Below are 15,131 nucleotides of genomic sequence, written 5' to 3'. Positions count from 1 at the left end.
TGCTTCCCACTAGCTATCTATTTTACATTTGGTAGTGTATATATGTCCATGCCACTCTCTCACTTCGTCCCAGCTTACCCTTTGCCCTCAAGTCCATTCTCTAGTAGGTCTGCATCTTTATTCCCATCCTGCCCCTAGGTTCTTCATGACCATTTTGTTTTTTGGTTTTTTTTAGATTCCATATATATGTGTTAGCATATGGTATTTGTTTTTCTCTTTCTGACTTACTTCACTCTGTATGACAGACTCTAGGTCCATCCACCTCAGTACAAATAACTCAGTTTCGTTCCTTTTTATGGCTGAGTAATATTCCACTGTATATATGTGCCACATCTTCTTTATCCATTCATCTGTCGATGGACACTTAGGTTGCTTCCATGTCCTGGCTATTGTAAACAGAGCTGCAATGAACATTGTGGTACATGACTCTTTTTGAACTATGGTTTTCTCAGGGTATATGCCCAGTAGTGGGATTGCTGGGTTGTATGGTAGTTCTGTTTTTAGTTTTTTAAGGAACCTCCATACTGTTCTCCATAGTGGCTGTATCAATTTACATTCCCACCAACAGTGCAAGAGGGTTGCCTTTTCTCCACACCATCTCCAGCATTTATTGTTTCTAGATTTTTTGATGATGGCCATTCTGACAGGTGTGAGATGATATCTCATTGTAGTTTTGATTTGCATTTCTCTAATGATTAATGATGTTGAGCATTCTTTCATGTGTTTGTTGGCAATCTGTATATCTTCTTTGGAGAAATGTCTACTTAGGTCTTCTGCCCATTTTTGGATTGGGTTGTTTGTTTTTTTGATATTGAGCTGGATGAGCTGCTTGTAAATTTTGGAGATTAATCCTTTGTCAGTTGCTTCATTTGCAAATATTTTCTCCCATTCAATATTTTGTTAGTTTTATACTTAAGTATTTCTCATTATTTTCAGGTGCTATTGTAAATGATATGTTTTTCTTAAAATTTTAATTTCTATTTATTCATTGTGTATTAATCTTACATCCTGCAACCTTGTTAAACTCATTTATTCATCCACTATGTTTTTAATAGATTCCTTAGCGTTTTCTAGAGGGATATTCATATTGTATTTCTTTCTTTCCCATCTACAGATTTCATTTCTTATCCTTGCCTTATTGCACTCCTTAGGACCTCTGGGGCCTTGATCCTGATCTTAGGGGGAAACAATTCAGTCTTTCTTCATCAGTGTAATGTTAACTGTATATTTGTTTTTGTTTTGTTTTGTTTTTTGATAGATGTTCTTTATCAGTTTAAGAACATTCTCTTATATTCTTAGTATTTAAGAATTAAAAAGAAAATCATGAACAGATGTTAAGTATTGTGGAATGCATCTATTGAGATGATCATGTTTTTTCCTCTTTAGTTTGTTAACATGGTTGATTACATTGATTGGTTTTCTAATATTTAACCAGTCTTTCATTTGTGGGATAAATTTCTCTTGGACATTATGTATTATCCTATTATATGTTGTTGGATTCAATTTACTGGGTTTTTTTGAGGATATTTGCATGCTCATGAGGGCTATCCATATGTAGTCTTTTCTTTTGGCTTTGGCTTCAAGGTAGTTCTGACCTCATAAAATGAGTTGGAAAGGATTTTTTCTCTTCCTATTCCTTAATTTTTTCTATTTTATGGGACAGTTCATGTAGAATCGATATTATTTTAATTATTTGAAGAGCTAAGAAGTACTGCTCTAGGCAAGGAAGGGCTGGTTCTCTTTATTCCTTATTCCCACTTCCCAACAAAGCATGTTTACAGTTTTGTGCCATGAAAGGAAAACAATAAGTTAAGTCCCAGAATAAAGATCATTCCAGCTGTTAATCACTCACATAAGAAGTGTTCACATAAGAAGTGTTCAGAGCCCCCAAATAACATTATTTGCCTGATGCAGAAGAGACCTAGGGTAACTGTGGGTGCAGCTCCCACTGGCACCTCCAGGGGGCGCTGTGTGTCAGACAATGAGCCGGGGGGGCGGGGCGGGGCGGGGGTGGTGCTCTGAACTGGGATCGGTTCTGAGGTGTATCTGGCGCTCTGAGTAGTGACTACGGTCCTGACGGCAGTGGGAACATCACCCACATGCTTTCTCTGCAGGGGGTAAACCTCTATGAAGCGCGTGGCTGCCTTGACTCTTCCCTGTGTCAAACATTTCCTGTGCAGTGAGGACAGAAATTCAAGTTTACAGACAATGAAAGTTGTGGCCAGAACCAGCCTAAAGACAAAGCACAGGAGTGCAGGGCCTAAAGAGGTTCTGGGAGCGCATGCTTTTTACAAATAAATAAGATTTATTTTAAATTAAATCTGGAGAGAATTTATGCATAAGCAGTCATTTTTACCAGAGAGGTAAAACCATAAGAATAGTAAACAAGGGTCAAGTAGGTTTCCTGCTGCCCCAAGTCTGCAAGGTCTTGTGCAGTAAGTATTTGTTCACGGGTGATGCCTTCATTCATAGGTCTTGTTCACACCCTGCTTCTAAGGTGATTTCTCCTAAACCATCCTTCCTCCTATTTTATGGGTGAGGAAGCTGGGGCTTGGGGAAGTTACAGAACATGCCCAAGATCACAGAGCTGAGGAGCAGTGGATTGGCCGAAGGAAGGGAGGACATTGCCATCCTCCCTTACCTGGGTTTTGGTTCCTCTCTTTGTGTCGAAACCCCAGGCATGGACTTGTGGGGAGAGGGGGGGTTGGGGACATGAGTAGGGCCTAGATCCCCTATGGCTTTAGTAACCCCAGCAATGCCATGTCTCTGTAACTCCAGGGCAGATAGTCTGCTGGATGCTGATGTGAAGCCTGAACCCAGAACATCTCCCCCCCATCTCATGGGAATCCACAGGATAAGACGGATGAGATGGGAGTGGTGGGAATGGTGAATGGAACACAACCTTGGAAATCTAAGAGCAGGTCCACCTGGAGGCCTTGGAACAGGTCGGGGGGCAGACCCTGGAGGGCCTGGGGCTCTGCTCAGGCCACTGGGCTCAGCTGTCCTCAACCTCTGATGTCCCTTGAACATCTACTCTCCAGGAGGGCTGTCTCCTGCGCTCTCCTGTTCATTCCTCTCTCTCTCTTTCTCTCTCTCTCTCCCCTCTTTCTTTTTCTCTCTCTCCAGGCACTAAGAAAAGTCTCCCTTTTCTTGTGCCAGCTCTTTTCTGGAAGACCAGGGAGCTAGCACGCCTCATGCTATAATTCTTCCAGCTTTCCCTCTCAATGGTGCTCTTTGGCCTGGTTTACCTGTAGCCCTCTCTGTCCACATGTGTTGCCTGGGGTGGCCTCACCCTGTGTCTGTGGTCATCAGTACATTGCTGGTGAGCAGGGCCTGCCCTCCAGATGCTGACCTCACTTTTCCCCCATGACTTAGCCGTTCTTCTTGCATTTCTTTCTCCCAGGTTTATCAGACATGTCTGTATATGTATGAACCCCAATAATTAAGAGGCATCAGGATTTTCTCCATGAGACCCCTGGGTCCAGGCAAATCAAGGAAGTAGAGAGTTGTCTTTGCAGTTCCCAGATGTCTGGCTACATTTCAGGTTTGGGTGCCCAGCACATGGAGGACCTCTGGTGCATGTGCACGGGGAGGGCACATGTAGGCAGAGGTGACTCTTGCTTCCAACCCAGGTACAGGTAGGAAGGCCGAAGATACTGGGAGAGCATGGGGAAAAAGGAAGAGGAGGGAAATAAAAAAAGATAATGAGGAAAGAAATGAAGATTCAGAGTGAAAGAGTGTAATAAAAGGTAATAGTGTAGCTCTAACGTTTTTCCAAGTATTACTCAGAAAGAGAAGCAAGAACCTACATGAACTTTTCCAAAGTACCCGGGAAGCATTTGCATGTCATTTTGGGGGTGATAAGCAAGGACCTCAAGACTCAGTGACCATTGATGTGACCATGAACCAGTGAGTGACCTGGTCAGGACCTGAGCCCAGGCCAGGCAACCCCACACCTGGTGCTCTTCAGCTACCCTGCTGCTCCCAACTGCCCTCTGCTATTGGCCCCTGAGCTGTCCCTGACTATGGACACCATATAACCTGTCATCCAAACAGAGGCCCTAATTTCAATTATACATGGACAACACGCATTAACCAGGCCCATCCCAGGCAAATCAGGGTGATGGTCAGTGAACCAGAGGAAGACGTCGGCCAAGCACTGCCCAGCAGGAGCATGGTCCAGGCGAAGGAAGGACAGTCGGGCACTGATGTGGATGACCTGGAAGGCACTGGAGGTGCGGCCCCAAATGGCCTCCAGAATGCAAGTGTGATACTGGGGTCCTGAGAGGGCCACGAAGCTCACATATTCACTGTTCAGCTCCTCAGACCCAGCAATGCTCTCCGGCTCCTCAGCCCCCATCAAGACAGCTCGGGTGTCAGGCTCTCTGGGCGGAAGGGAACCCTCATCCAGAACAGAAGCTCACGGGAGAGAGCCGCAGAGGAGCAGCCGTGTGCTGCGGGCCCAGGGACATCTTTCTGCGGAGCGGAGCCGTCTGCTGATGAAAAGGGTTCCCTCGGGGAGGCGTGCTTGTCTTAGTGAGAGGTGTTCAGGGAAGCTGAGACAACGGTGTGAGATTTCTACCTGAGTTAGATGATCTGATTTGAACAGGAAAGAAGTTCCGAAAGGTTTATTCAGTCTGGTCTCACGGAAGCCATCTGTGTGCCACCAGTGCGGCCTGTCTAGTGTACAGTCTCTGGCCTCCCCTTTAAGGCACATCTGGGAAAAGTGGGATCCCCTTTGTGTCAGGCTGCTCCCATGGGAGCTGCCATATAGATGGAATGGACCAGCCTTTGAGAGCCAAACAGCGTTGCTGCCTTTGGTCACAGACCAGAGAAGCCCCTGGGCCCCCTCGGCCTGGGCCAGGGAGGAGGGGCAGGGCTGGTCCTTTCACGCAGACCCCGGGGAAGCTCTCAGCAGCCAAGCTCCGACACGCTGTTCTACAGGATCATGTCAGTGTCTGGGCCTGAAGCAGCCTCCAGAGTGTCCCTGGGACTCGGGAAACCAAGATGCCAACCACACACAAGCATCTAGAACCAGCTGCATCGTTTGCGGGGCCAGGCACAGAATGAAAATGTGGAACTCTTGTTTAAAATTTATTATGAATTTCGAGATGGCAAGACCAGAATGTGACACCAAGCGGCTCTGTGGGACTGCCACTTCATATCTGTGATCATCACCCTGAGAGGATAAAAATGAAAACGCTTCAGGACACACTACAAATGCAGCATTGACTGTGGCAGTCATTAGGCAGAGGGCTGATTGGCCGCATAACAGAGTGTCCAGAGGATGGCACTGTTGGATTTGATTCTCTGTCTGGGGCTGAACAAGCTTTGGAGGGTCTGGTGGAAAGAACACAGTGAAATGGAAGGCAGAGGGTGTTTCTCAGGATCTCCTTGCAAGTTCTGTCCCAGCACATCCGTCCAAATCACTTTGTCCTGAGCCACAACCCACATCAGCCCTCCAGGGAGTGACTGAGGTCAGAGGCCCTGGCGCCTTGTCCCCAGAGGACTCGGTGCCCCAGGAGGCTCAAGATAAGAGGTCAGTAGGACCCCACACTAGGCCGATGGCAACCAGGAGACAAAAGCACTGTAATGTCCCTTAGAGCCAAGAAGATCAGAATTGGAGCATCAAGAGAGGGGCCAGGGGGTGTGTGTAGGGGACACTAGAGCTGGGCCTTCATGGAAGGTGGACTTGGGCTGCAGAGCTGGGGCTTGGGCAGCCATGGCAGTCACCTGAGGGCTGAGAACAGGGGGTGGCCTTGAGTGTATCTGGCTGGAGCTGGGCGTCTGAGCAGGGATGTAGAGGGAGCGGAGGCTGGAAGAGTTGTGCAGGCCCCAGGACACCGGGCAGGCAGGATTTACAGCCGGATGTGTCTCTCTGCCAGAGCCCAGCCTCCTGCCCCTGACGTGTGGGGAGATCAAGGAAGGCATGGGGCTGACTGTCGTTTTCCACTTGCAAGTATCCACTTCACACCTGCTCACACCCAGGCCCGCATACCCACACACGGGCTCTTACACAGACGCGTCCATTCCCCCCGACCTGCAGAGACACCGCCCACATGTGTCCACCCCTCTCCGTGACTCTCCCTTCCACTTCCCCCCAGGGAAAGAAGGGCCTGAAGGGAGGGGTGGGCAGGGTGTGGGGCTAGGGGACCATCAGGCCCAGGTCTCACACCCAAGAAAGGCCACAGATTAGACTTCTGAGTTTATTTCCAAGTGAGACTTTGATGCAGGCACAGAAATACACCACTGGGACTAAAAGATGTCTGTCATCCATCCTTACAATTGATCAACATTGTCGTACCAGGAATTAGTATTTTCTGTAACTCCAGTAATTAAACAATAATGTTTTTATTGCATTTTTGTGTTAAAGCTGTTCATTGGTTCCATGTAAACATTTAACACAAACCATTAAAAAAAAATATTCTGGGAACTTCAACCAGTGGGAATGGCCCAGGTCTCTCCAGGCCTCCTATAGGCTCTGCTCTGGTCAGCGGTCAGAACTTCCTACTCCACCCCATTCCATGTGTGACCTCAAGAGTCAGAGGTCCTCTTTTGCGGTCAGTGGGGAAGGAGCCTGGTCCCAAGGCCCAAGCCCAAGACCAGGGCTGGACACACATTGCTCAAGAAAGCCAGCGAGTGCAGCCAGAGCCAAATGCGGCCAGTAAGGACCTGAGTTCGCCAGTGACCAGGAGCCCTCCCCCAGGAGGACTGGATGTCATCACCTGAGTACATGGAGCAAGAATAGGGACGTTGCAAATACCGAAGCAAGAGTGCATTTATTCCAACAAATTCAAATCCAGGTCTTGTCATCCATGGAGTCCTTGTGGGAGGGGAGCCCATGGTGTGTGAGGCTGGTGGGCTGGAGGTGCTAAGTAGCTGCAGAGACACAGGCCACGGGCTGCCCCACCCCTCAGGGTTAGTTGTGCACCCCCTTCCAAACCATCTTGCAGTTTGAGTCCACGGCGGCGAGTGACCCTGTAGGAACCAGCAGGTCAAAGTACCTCCAGCCGCAGTGTTCACTGCAGCCTGAGGGCTTCCGTCCTGCCCTCTCTCCATCCCGCAGTTGCTTTAGGGTATAGTTTTCAGTGACTCAGGGGTCATCTTAAAAAGCACCTGCACACTGAATCAGCAGAGGCGCGGAGCGGTCAGAACGTGCCCTGGATGTGACAGGCAGCCCAGTCATCCTGCTGGGTACTGGCCAGCCTCAGTCCCCTTTGCCCCGCACTCCCCAGCCCCCAAAGTCGAATTGTCTTCAGCTACCAGGTGACCTGCTAAACCTCAGTGGGGTACTTGGGGAGGTCCTGGGCTTCCGTGATCGACAGACCTATGGAGACCCGTGGGTTGGAATCATGCCATTGACTGTTGCTACTTGAACTGCCCGAGTTTTGGCTTCCACGTGTGTGAATTGGGAGTCACGACGCCCATCTCACAGGTTGTGGGAATAACGTGGAGTGGGTGTGGCACACACAGCCCATTCCTTTCCCCTTCACTCCCTGAGGTTATTGGAATAAACCCCATGCCTCTCACGTCCTTTAATTTCCATTAATCTCTGCGCATCTCCCATCTATACTCCTCGGCCTCGTGTTCGCTCAGTTTTCTGCTGACTCTGGATAATTTTTCTCTTGTCCCCTTTTCTTCATCTCCCCTTCCACCCCAGCAACACTTCCAGGCTTTCCTCTTCTCCCCAAACCCCCATTGCCTGTTGGCATCCCCTCCCCTGCAGTTCAACCCAGTGGTGTGTGCTTGGGGTGGGCCGTGAGAGGGAGAGCAGGTCTTTACCGCAAGGACCTGGTGGCTCCCCTTCCTTCTCCAGGCTGCCACCCAGGTGGACTTAGTCTCTGTCATGCCCAGCAGGACACAGGACCTCTCACGAGGAGCCCCCTCCACCCTGCCTCCCCCACCCACGGGCCAGCACTACCTGCACCCACACTCGGCCACGCTCATCCCTTCATAGTGGTACTTGAGGGTGGGGACCCCCATGTCATCCTTGTAGAGGATGGAGATGGGGCTCAGTTTGGTGGGCACACAGCAGGCCTTGCCCACCTTCATGGGGAACTTGAGATGCACCAGGGTCTGCACGATGGCGTGTTTCGTCGGGGTCACGTCATCAGCGAGGGGGAAGAAGCAGCCGCCTTTACATTCAAAGGCATCGTACTCTTTGGGCGCGATGATCCAGCTGTCCCAGCCGATGTCCTCAAAGTTCACCCGCAGGGAGGTCTTCTGACAGTGGTTGTTGGCCCCGGCACTCCTCTTCCGTCTGGCCGAAGACGAGCTCACGGCCACGTGGCTTTGCACATCCTCCTCCTCTTCCTCGTCCTTCTTCTCACCTGCCTCCATCAGGCCGCTCTTGAACAGCTTCTTGAGCACACTCTCCTGCTCGTGGCCGATCATCTCCCTGAGCTCCAGCCTGGTCTCCTTGGTGCCATTGCTGCGGTCATTGGAGAAGACGACAAAGAAGGGCAGGTTTTTGGAGCTGGGGGGAACACTGATATCCAGCTTGTCACAGCCCTTCCTGTGACTCTCCACTGTCACTTCCAGTTTGTTTTTGCTCTTAGTGGGGTCTGCTCGGACCCACCTCTTCACAGCACTGGACACCTCAAAGTTCTCCCAGCCCTCGTCCCGGATATCCTGGGACACCAGGAAGGTCTTGGTTCCCCCAGAAGCATCCCAGGCATTGGCTCCATCCAGAACATCATAAATGACTACGTTTCCTTTCAGCTCGTGAGAGGAGTCCACGTGACTTTGACAGGAGAGGTAGAGTCGGAGCTCGGCCCTGGTGATCTGCTCATGCCTGGGAATGGAGATGTTGAAGAGCAAGATGTGTTTCTGGAAAGGGAAGTCTTCTGTGGCAGCTATAGAGACAGCATCTGAAATGCAAATACACGGTGACAGTCATCTGCTGGGAGAGTCTGTTTTCATAACACCAAAGCTGAGACTCATGGTTTAGATGAAAGGGCATCTGGCATGACATTGTCTATCTCTATCAAGTCTCTGTTTGGTTTCACTTAAGCCCTTAATGTAGAAGCGTATTTTAAAATGTACATTTGGCATCTTCCAAAGAAAAATAGAGGCAGGAGATGCATCATATTGAAATTGACAGCTCCAGCTGTTTATTGAGCATTTACTACGTGCCCAGCTTTGCACCAGGAGCTTTGCATATTATATTTCACTTTTCTCTTCACACTGACCCCCAGAAGATCTAATTATTATTCCACTTTTACAGATGTGGAGACTGGGACTTAGGGTGTTTAACTGCCAAAGTGCATACATCCTGTAACGATCCTCACTTAAAAAAAAAAAAAAGAATCAAATAAACAAAACAGAAAAGCACACTGTCAGCCTCAGAGTGCAGATCCTGAGTGTATGATTTTAAAGGAGAGATCATGGGAGGGGATGGTAAAATTCCAACATTATGGCAATGTTAAAAATCTCAGCATCTAAATGGTGTAAAAAATCATTCAGAATTGTAACTTCTGAGCAAAATGAAAGTGGATGATTTTTTTTAATGTTTGAGGGAAAAATATATTAACCTCAACGGCTTGGTCATGTTAGGCATACATAGGGCTTGCCTTTTAGCCATACAACTGTTTCACTTTCCCACTCCCCTGGCTGACACCCGGCCATTAGCACATCTCTATTATACCATGGCCTGGTTGCAAAGAGGGAAGAGAAGTTGTGTTTTTTGAGCACCTACTATGTGCCAACATGAGGGGATACTGTGTGCTGTCGTGAAACCCGGCAGTGTCTGACAGACTGAAGTGCCAATCCTGACTCTCTCCCTTCTAGGCTTGTGACCTTGGAGAAGTCCTGAGTCTCTCTGGGCCTCAGTTTCCTCATCTGTAGAATGGGACTCATCCTACCAACCTCCCAGTGTTGGTGTGAGCCTTCAACAAGAAGGCACATGGAACTTACCCAACACTGTCCCTGGTTCACAGCATATGCTCAATCAGTATCTCTGTGTCCTCCCAAGACCGTCTTCCCTACTTGTGCACAGGTCCCCCACCCCCAAGCACGTGGCCTTTCACACAGCTCTCTGTGTCCCCTCACCCAGCATGGATGTGTCAGTCTAGCTCCTGCAGCATGTGGTGAGCCACCGTGGCATATGTGAGTAGTGAGTGGGGTCCATGAGCAGTGCATTAACCACCCGCTGTGCTCTTACTGTGGCACACCTAGAAGATGGCCCTGGGACTGCATCAGACACTTAGAGAACAAGTACCCTCCCCCTCTGAGCCGTACTCAGGCCATCTGTGAAGGGAAGCATAATTGGCCTTCACAGCAGTACTGGCCACAGGCAGAGCTGGGATCAGATCAGAGCACTTGTTTCCAGGACATGGACAATGATGGGGGGAGTGGGGAGGGGTCACTGAGATGGCTCTGAATGCTGGACTCCCAGACTACAGGATTTGGAGATTAGGTCCATCCAAAGAAGCCTGGCCTTTCCCTGAAGCAGAGGTTACAGACACGCCCCATGGGCATAGTGAGACGCTGGCGGTATCTGTATGACCTGCAGACCACATTAAAAAACAAAAAATTAGGCCCTGCAGACTTAATTTTTCAAAAATTAAGCCAGTGTTTTAGAAACCAGGCAAGTTCACATAAAATCCAGGATTTTCTTCTTCTTTTGGGCCATCAGAAAATACAGCCTTGCCGGGCATGCAGCATGACCACGGCATCCTTTAGCTAGGGCGTATGCCTGTTAAGAGTCTGCAGGTCTCAAGCCCAGGAGGGAAGAGGCCCTGAGTGCCTGGCTGGTTAGAGAGAGGCTGCAGCCGTAGGGAAAGTGAGCTGTGCAGACAGGTGGGCCTGGGTCGGAATCCAGCTGCTTAAGTAATATGTGAACTGGGCAAGTTCCCTCAGAGTCTGCAAGCCTTGGCTTCCCTGCTCACAAGATCATGTCACCTACATTGTGTGAATTAGTGGACATAAGCCCTAAGTTGACATTCGTTATCTTCTAGTCCTCCTAAATCAGGGAAATTATTTTATATTTAGAAAATAATTAAGTTGTCCTCCAATGCCTCTCTCTCGGAGGAATTTATCTGAATTTTAAACACCTTTTGATGAGAGAGAAATAGACATTCCTTCAGTGTTTAAAAATATACCAGTTAGTTGGAGGCTAAATAAGTTGTCTGTGTCTAAGTAGGAAGGGGACAGTACGGGAAGGGGGAGGTAGGGAAGGGCTGGAAGGAAGGGAACTGGCATTCCTTCAGCCCCTACTGTGTTAAATGTGGCTCTGGGCTCAGGGAGGGAGAATCTTCTAGAGCAGAGCTGCCCAGTAGAACTTTCTGCAATGTTGGAACTGTTCTACAATCTCCACTGTCCTATAGGGTAGCCATAGTCATGCATGATTGCTGAGCACTTGTATCCAAGCTAGTGAAGCTAAATAACTAAATTATTAATTTTATTTCATTTAAATTAACTTAAATTGAAACGTAAAGTCCCATGTGTCCAGTGGCCGCCATACTGGGCAGCGCAGCCTTGGACCACTGAGTCCCCCACCCCAACCCGGGGCGCCCCGGTGGAGCCGACTCTACCTTCCACGCTGAAGCTGCGCACGATATTGGATGCGGGGGTGGATGTCTTGTCGGTGGTGTATCTGTTGTACAGGTCGATCATGTACTGCGGCGGCTCGGCTCGGGTTTTGTCCTGGGAAGGGACCCCGCTCAGGTTGAGGCTGCGCAGGAAATCCACCTTCATGTTCTCCAGGAACATCCTCAGGTCGAAGGTGCCCCCTTCCCGTTCACCTCCGGGCCCGCCTAGCAGGCGGTGGGCATCTGCCCCAGCCGACCCCCGCCCCCGGATCTCCAGTGGCTTCCCCTGCGCGGAGCAGGCCAGCAGGGAGAGCACAGGCAGGGCCACCCAGAGCGCCCCGCGGCACATCTTGGGATGCTCTAGCCCTGCTCCGGAGACTGCGGCAGCCGCGGTGTGTTAGCGGGTGCGGGGAGGAGCCGGGAAGGTGCCGGCCCGCATTGTCCTGCCCACCGCTCTGCACCGCGCACCCGGGCCAGTTCACAGGCTCTCACCCGCCTGCCGTCCCCGAAGTGCCCTCTGCTTGTTCTTATCTGGCCCTTGATGCTGTGCTCAGGCCTCTTATCTAAGGGAGCTCTCTGTTAATGAAGGCTCTATAAACATCTGACAAACACACAGGGCTTGTGGGAAGGACACGGCCTGCTGCAAAAATCTGAATTTCTCCGTGGGGTTATCGCCCCCTAATTAGGATCCTTTCTCATTTCCTTGCCAGCTCTGTTCAGAAGAATCTCGAGACAGGGTGACATATGCTCCATCTCCTGGGCCACGGAAACAAAGAATCCAGGAAACAAACAAGACCAAAAAGTCCTCCAAATATAGAAACAACAGCACAAAACTCCCAGAAGCCCCCTGGCTAACCACTGGAGCCGGGCTGGGTGGTGGAGTGGAGGCTGTATCAGAGTTAGTAAGAAGCCTGGTTCCTGTGGAACTGGGATGTGCATTTGTGGCTCAAGCGCTCGGTGCCTTGGTTTCTCATCTGTCAAGCAAGCTCCCGAGCCTTAGAGATCATGGGTGAAGGTGGCACATATAATTTAGTGAGGTGGTGGGGACTTTGGAGTCAGACCAGATGTGGGTTCAAATCCCATCTCCCTCACTTATTCCTCACAAGCATGACCTGGAGCAAGTCACTTCACCTCTCTGAGTCTCGGGTTCAGAAGAGACTTGCAAGGATTCAAGGTGATTATGTGCTGACCATCATGGCGGTCGCCCTAAACCCCAGTCAGTTGGGTGGCTGCATTCTGGCCGCAACTTCTCCACCCCAGGGTCTGACTGACCTGGGAGTTGGGGAGGAAGCCCTGTGCCGGGCTGCCCTATGAAAACACCACTTACGCACAGAATCCTGCTGGCCCTGGGACCCCAGAAGAGCCCTGTCACTGGTCTGGAGGGTGCATTCTTGGCTCACGTCAGCTGGGTGGCTGCTTGGGCCACACTTGTCAGTCAGGAGAACCATGTAATCTGGGAGACAAAGGAGGAGGGAAGCTCTGAGGCCAGTACGTGCCCAGGAGATGTTCCCCCCTGAGGAAGCTGACAAGCCGTGGCCCAGTCGGGCCCTGCGAGGCCCCAGAGTCTGTGTTGTTTTAAGGGCAGTGGGCCCACACTTAGATCTGTCCATTTCCATCACGTGTGGGTTTGACCACAGCAAAGGATGAGCATAAACATATTCTGGGAGTCTACTCTGAGGAGGATTTGAATGTGAAAGTTTTTCAAGCTGGCAGGGCTCCTGGGGAGAGGGTGCAGGTTCAGGAAGATGGACAAGGGGCCAGGGCGGTCAGAGTCAGAGATCCCGGGTGTGCACCCAGCTTTTCCCCACCCCTAGTGGGGGGTGGAGTGAAAACAGGAATCCCCAGTGGCCGGGCCTGGACAGAACTTGCTGTCCCCGTACTTTGGGGACACTGCCAGGGAGGATGGATGGGAAGGGTGCAGCTTCAGAAGTGCTGCTTGCAGAGGGGGCAGGAAGCATGCTGGGCTTTGAGCCAGCTTAGTGCAAGAACTCCCTGAGGCAGGGAAAAGATGAACGGGTGCACAGCCCGGGAAGCAGGACTGCAGCTTCGCAGCAGGGAGAGGGCTGGGAGGAGCTGGAGAGCTAGGCAGGCATCCCCCACAGGTCTCTAGTCCCTGGAGGCAGCCCAGAAGCCTGTCACATTCAAGAGGTGGAGCCAAGGGATGTAACTGGGGGTGGCCTGAATGTGCTCTTGAAGCCGGAGGAGTTGCTATCTGACGTTTTCTTAAAAACATGACAAATATTTTTTTCTGATTATAACAGTAATATGTAGTGCAGATAATTTGGGAAGTGCAAAGCATTAGAAAGGAGATAAAAATAACTTGCAATCTCACCATCCAGTGATGGCCACTGTTACCATTTTGTGATTATACGCAGCTCCACAATCCCCTATTGAAAACCCTTGTGGCCAGGAGGGCTTTGAAGTTCAGAAAGCTTCAGATTTGGATAATCTGGTATGGAGTGTATACTGTAATATCCCCAGTGGGCTTGGGGGTGATCCCCTATAATCAAACACATTGACATTTCTGCAGTGAAACAAATAAAAACACAAATATCCATTCAGGTCAGGTTTTATCATGAAAGGAATTGAAAGAAACTTCAGGTTTTCTATTTTGGATTTGGGGATCTCAGATATAGGACTGCAGACCTGTTTACATATGGCGTCACCACATCTGGCCGTGGAGGCTGCATGTGAACACTGCCTGGAGGTCCTGGTCACATAGACTGTGATGAGGATGGCGCCCCCAGAACTGTGCAGTACAACATGCCTCTGTATTTCTGGAATGATCTGCCCCACAAACTCAGAGTATCAATATGTCCACATCTCCTTTATTGTTTTTAAGTAATTGTATGAGACCTCCTGATCCATATTATTGGAAAGTCTGGTTTTCTGTCTCAGGTCATCCCTTTCCTGAATTGTCCAAGAGCCCTGTAGGTTTATTTAGTCCAAAGGAGATGGAGGTGGGATGGTATCAGTCCAACTTCTTAATGCTGGATGCGGGAAGTGGGATAGAGGTCCTGGCAGGTCCCACCTGCTGTTGCTTCTCAGTGACACTCAGCTTTGCTGCTGGGGTGGGTGTCACACATCTTATAGCTGCTGGTGCACAGCTGCTGGGATGCCCTGGCTGGTCCAGGTTTCTGCCCGGGTCCCCCATGGTGTCTCCCGTTGGGCACCAAGGTAACAGCTTTCTTAGACATCCTCCCAGGCTTACCCTTTCTCTAGAAGGCACTCCCCTGTGGCAGGTGGCTGGGTTGAGAGAAGAGGCCAGCTGTGATCACACTCTGATCCCATCCTGCCCTCTCCCACAAATTTCTAGGTCCTTATGGGGACCCTGAGTTACCAGCCTAAACTCCCACTTTCCTCAAGGTGATCTAGACACCTTGCTACCTTTCTGAGCATACGGGCCTTGGTCCTCTGAACAGATCCCCTTAACTCTAGGTCTTAGGGAACAAGGTTTGGGTCTTGTTTTGTCTTTCCCAGATGATGTGGGGTCCTCATACAAAAGGACCCCCTCCCTCTCCTTCCACCAGCTTTCCCTTCCTGGGGCCTCAGAGAAGGGCTACCTTAATTGAGCCACAAACGATCTTATTTACCACTCCT

The 15,131-nt window shown here is 50.1% G+C and overlaps 1 protein-coding gene across 1 annotated transcript; it reads right to left on the bottom strand.

Moving 5' to 3' along the window:
• Positions 1-84: 84 nt before the first annotated feature.
• GDF2 (growth differentiation factor 2) lies at positions 85-15,116 on the bottom strand. Its single transcript, XM_082424069.1, has 2 exons — positions 11,535-15,116; positions 85-8,870 (listed from the first exon to the last, which is right to left on the bottom strand). The coding sequence occupies exons 1-2, from the start codon at positions 11,878-11,880 to the stop codon at positions 7,918-7,920; spliced, it is 1,299 nt and encodes a 432-aa protein (XP_082280195.1). The 5' UTR covers positions 11,881-15,116; the 3' UTR covers positions 85-7,917.
• Positions 15,117-15,131: the final 15 nt, after the last annotated feature.

This window comes from Balaenoptera physalus, assembly GCF_965194825.1.
Source record: "Balaenoptera physalus genome assembly, chromosome: 14".
Taxonomy (NCBI): Eukaryota; Metazoa; Chordata; class Mammalia; order Artiodactyla; family Balaenopteridae; genus Balaenoptera; species Balaenoptera physalus.
Note: the sequence above shows the minus strand (reverse complement) of the source record. Positions and strands in the feature narration are given on the sequence as shown.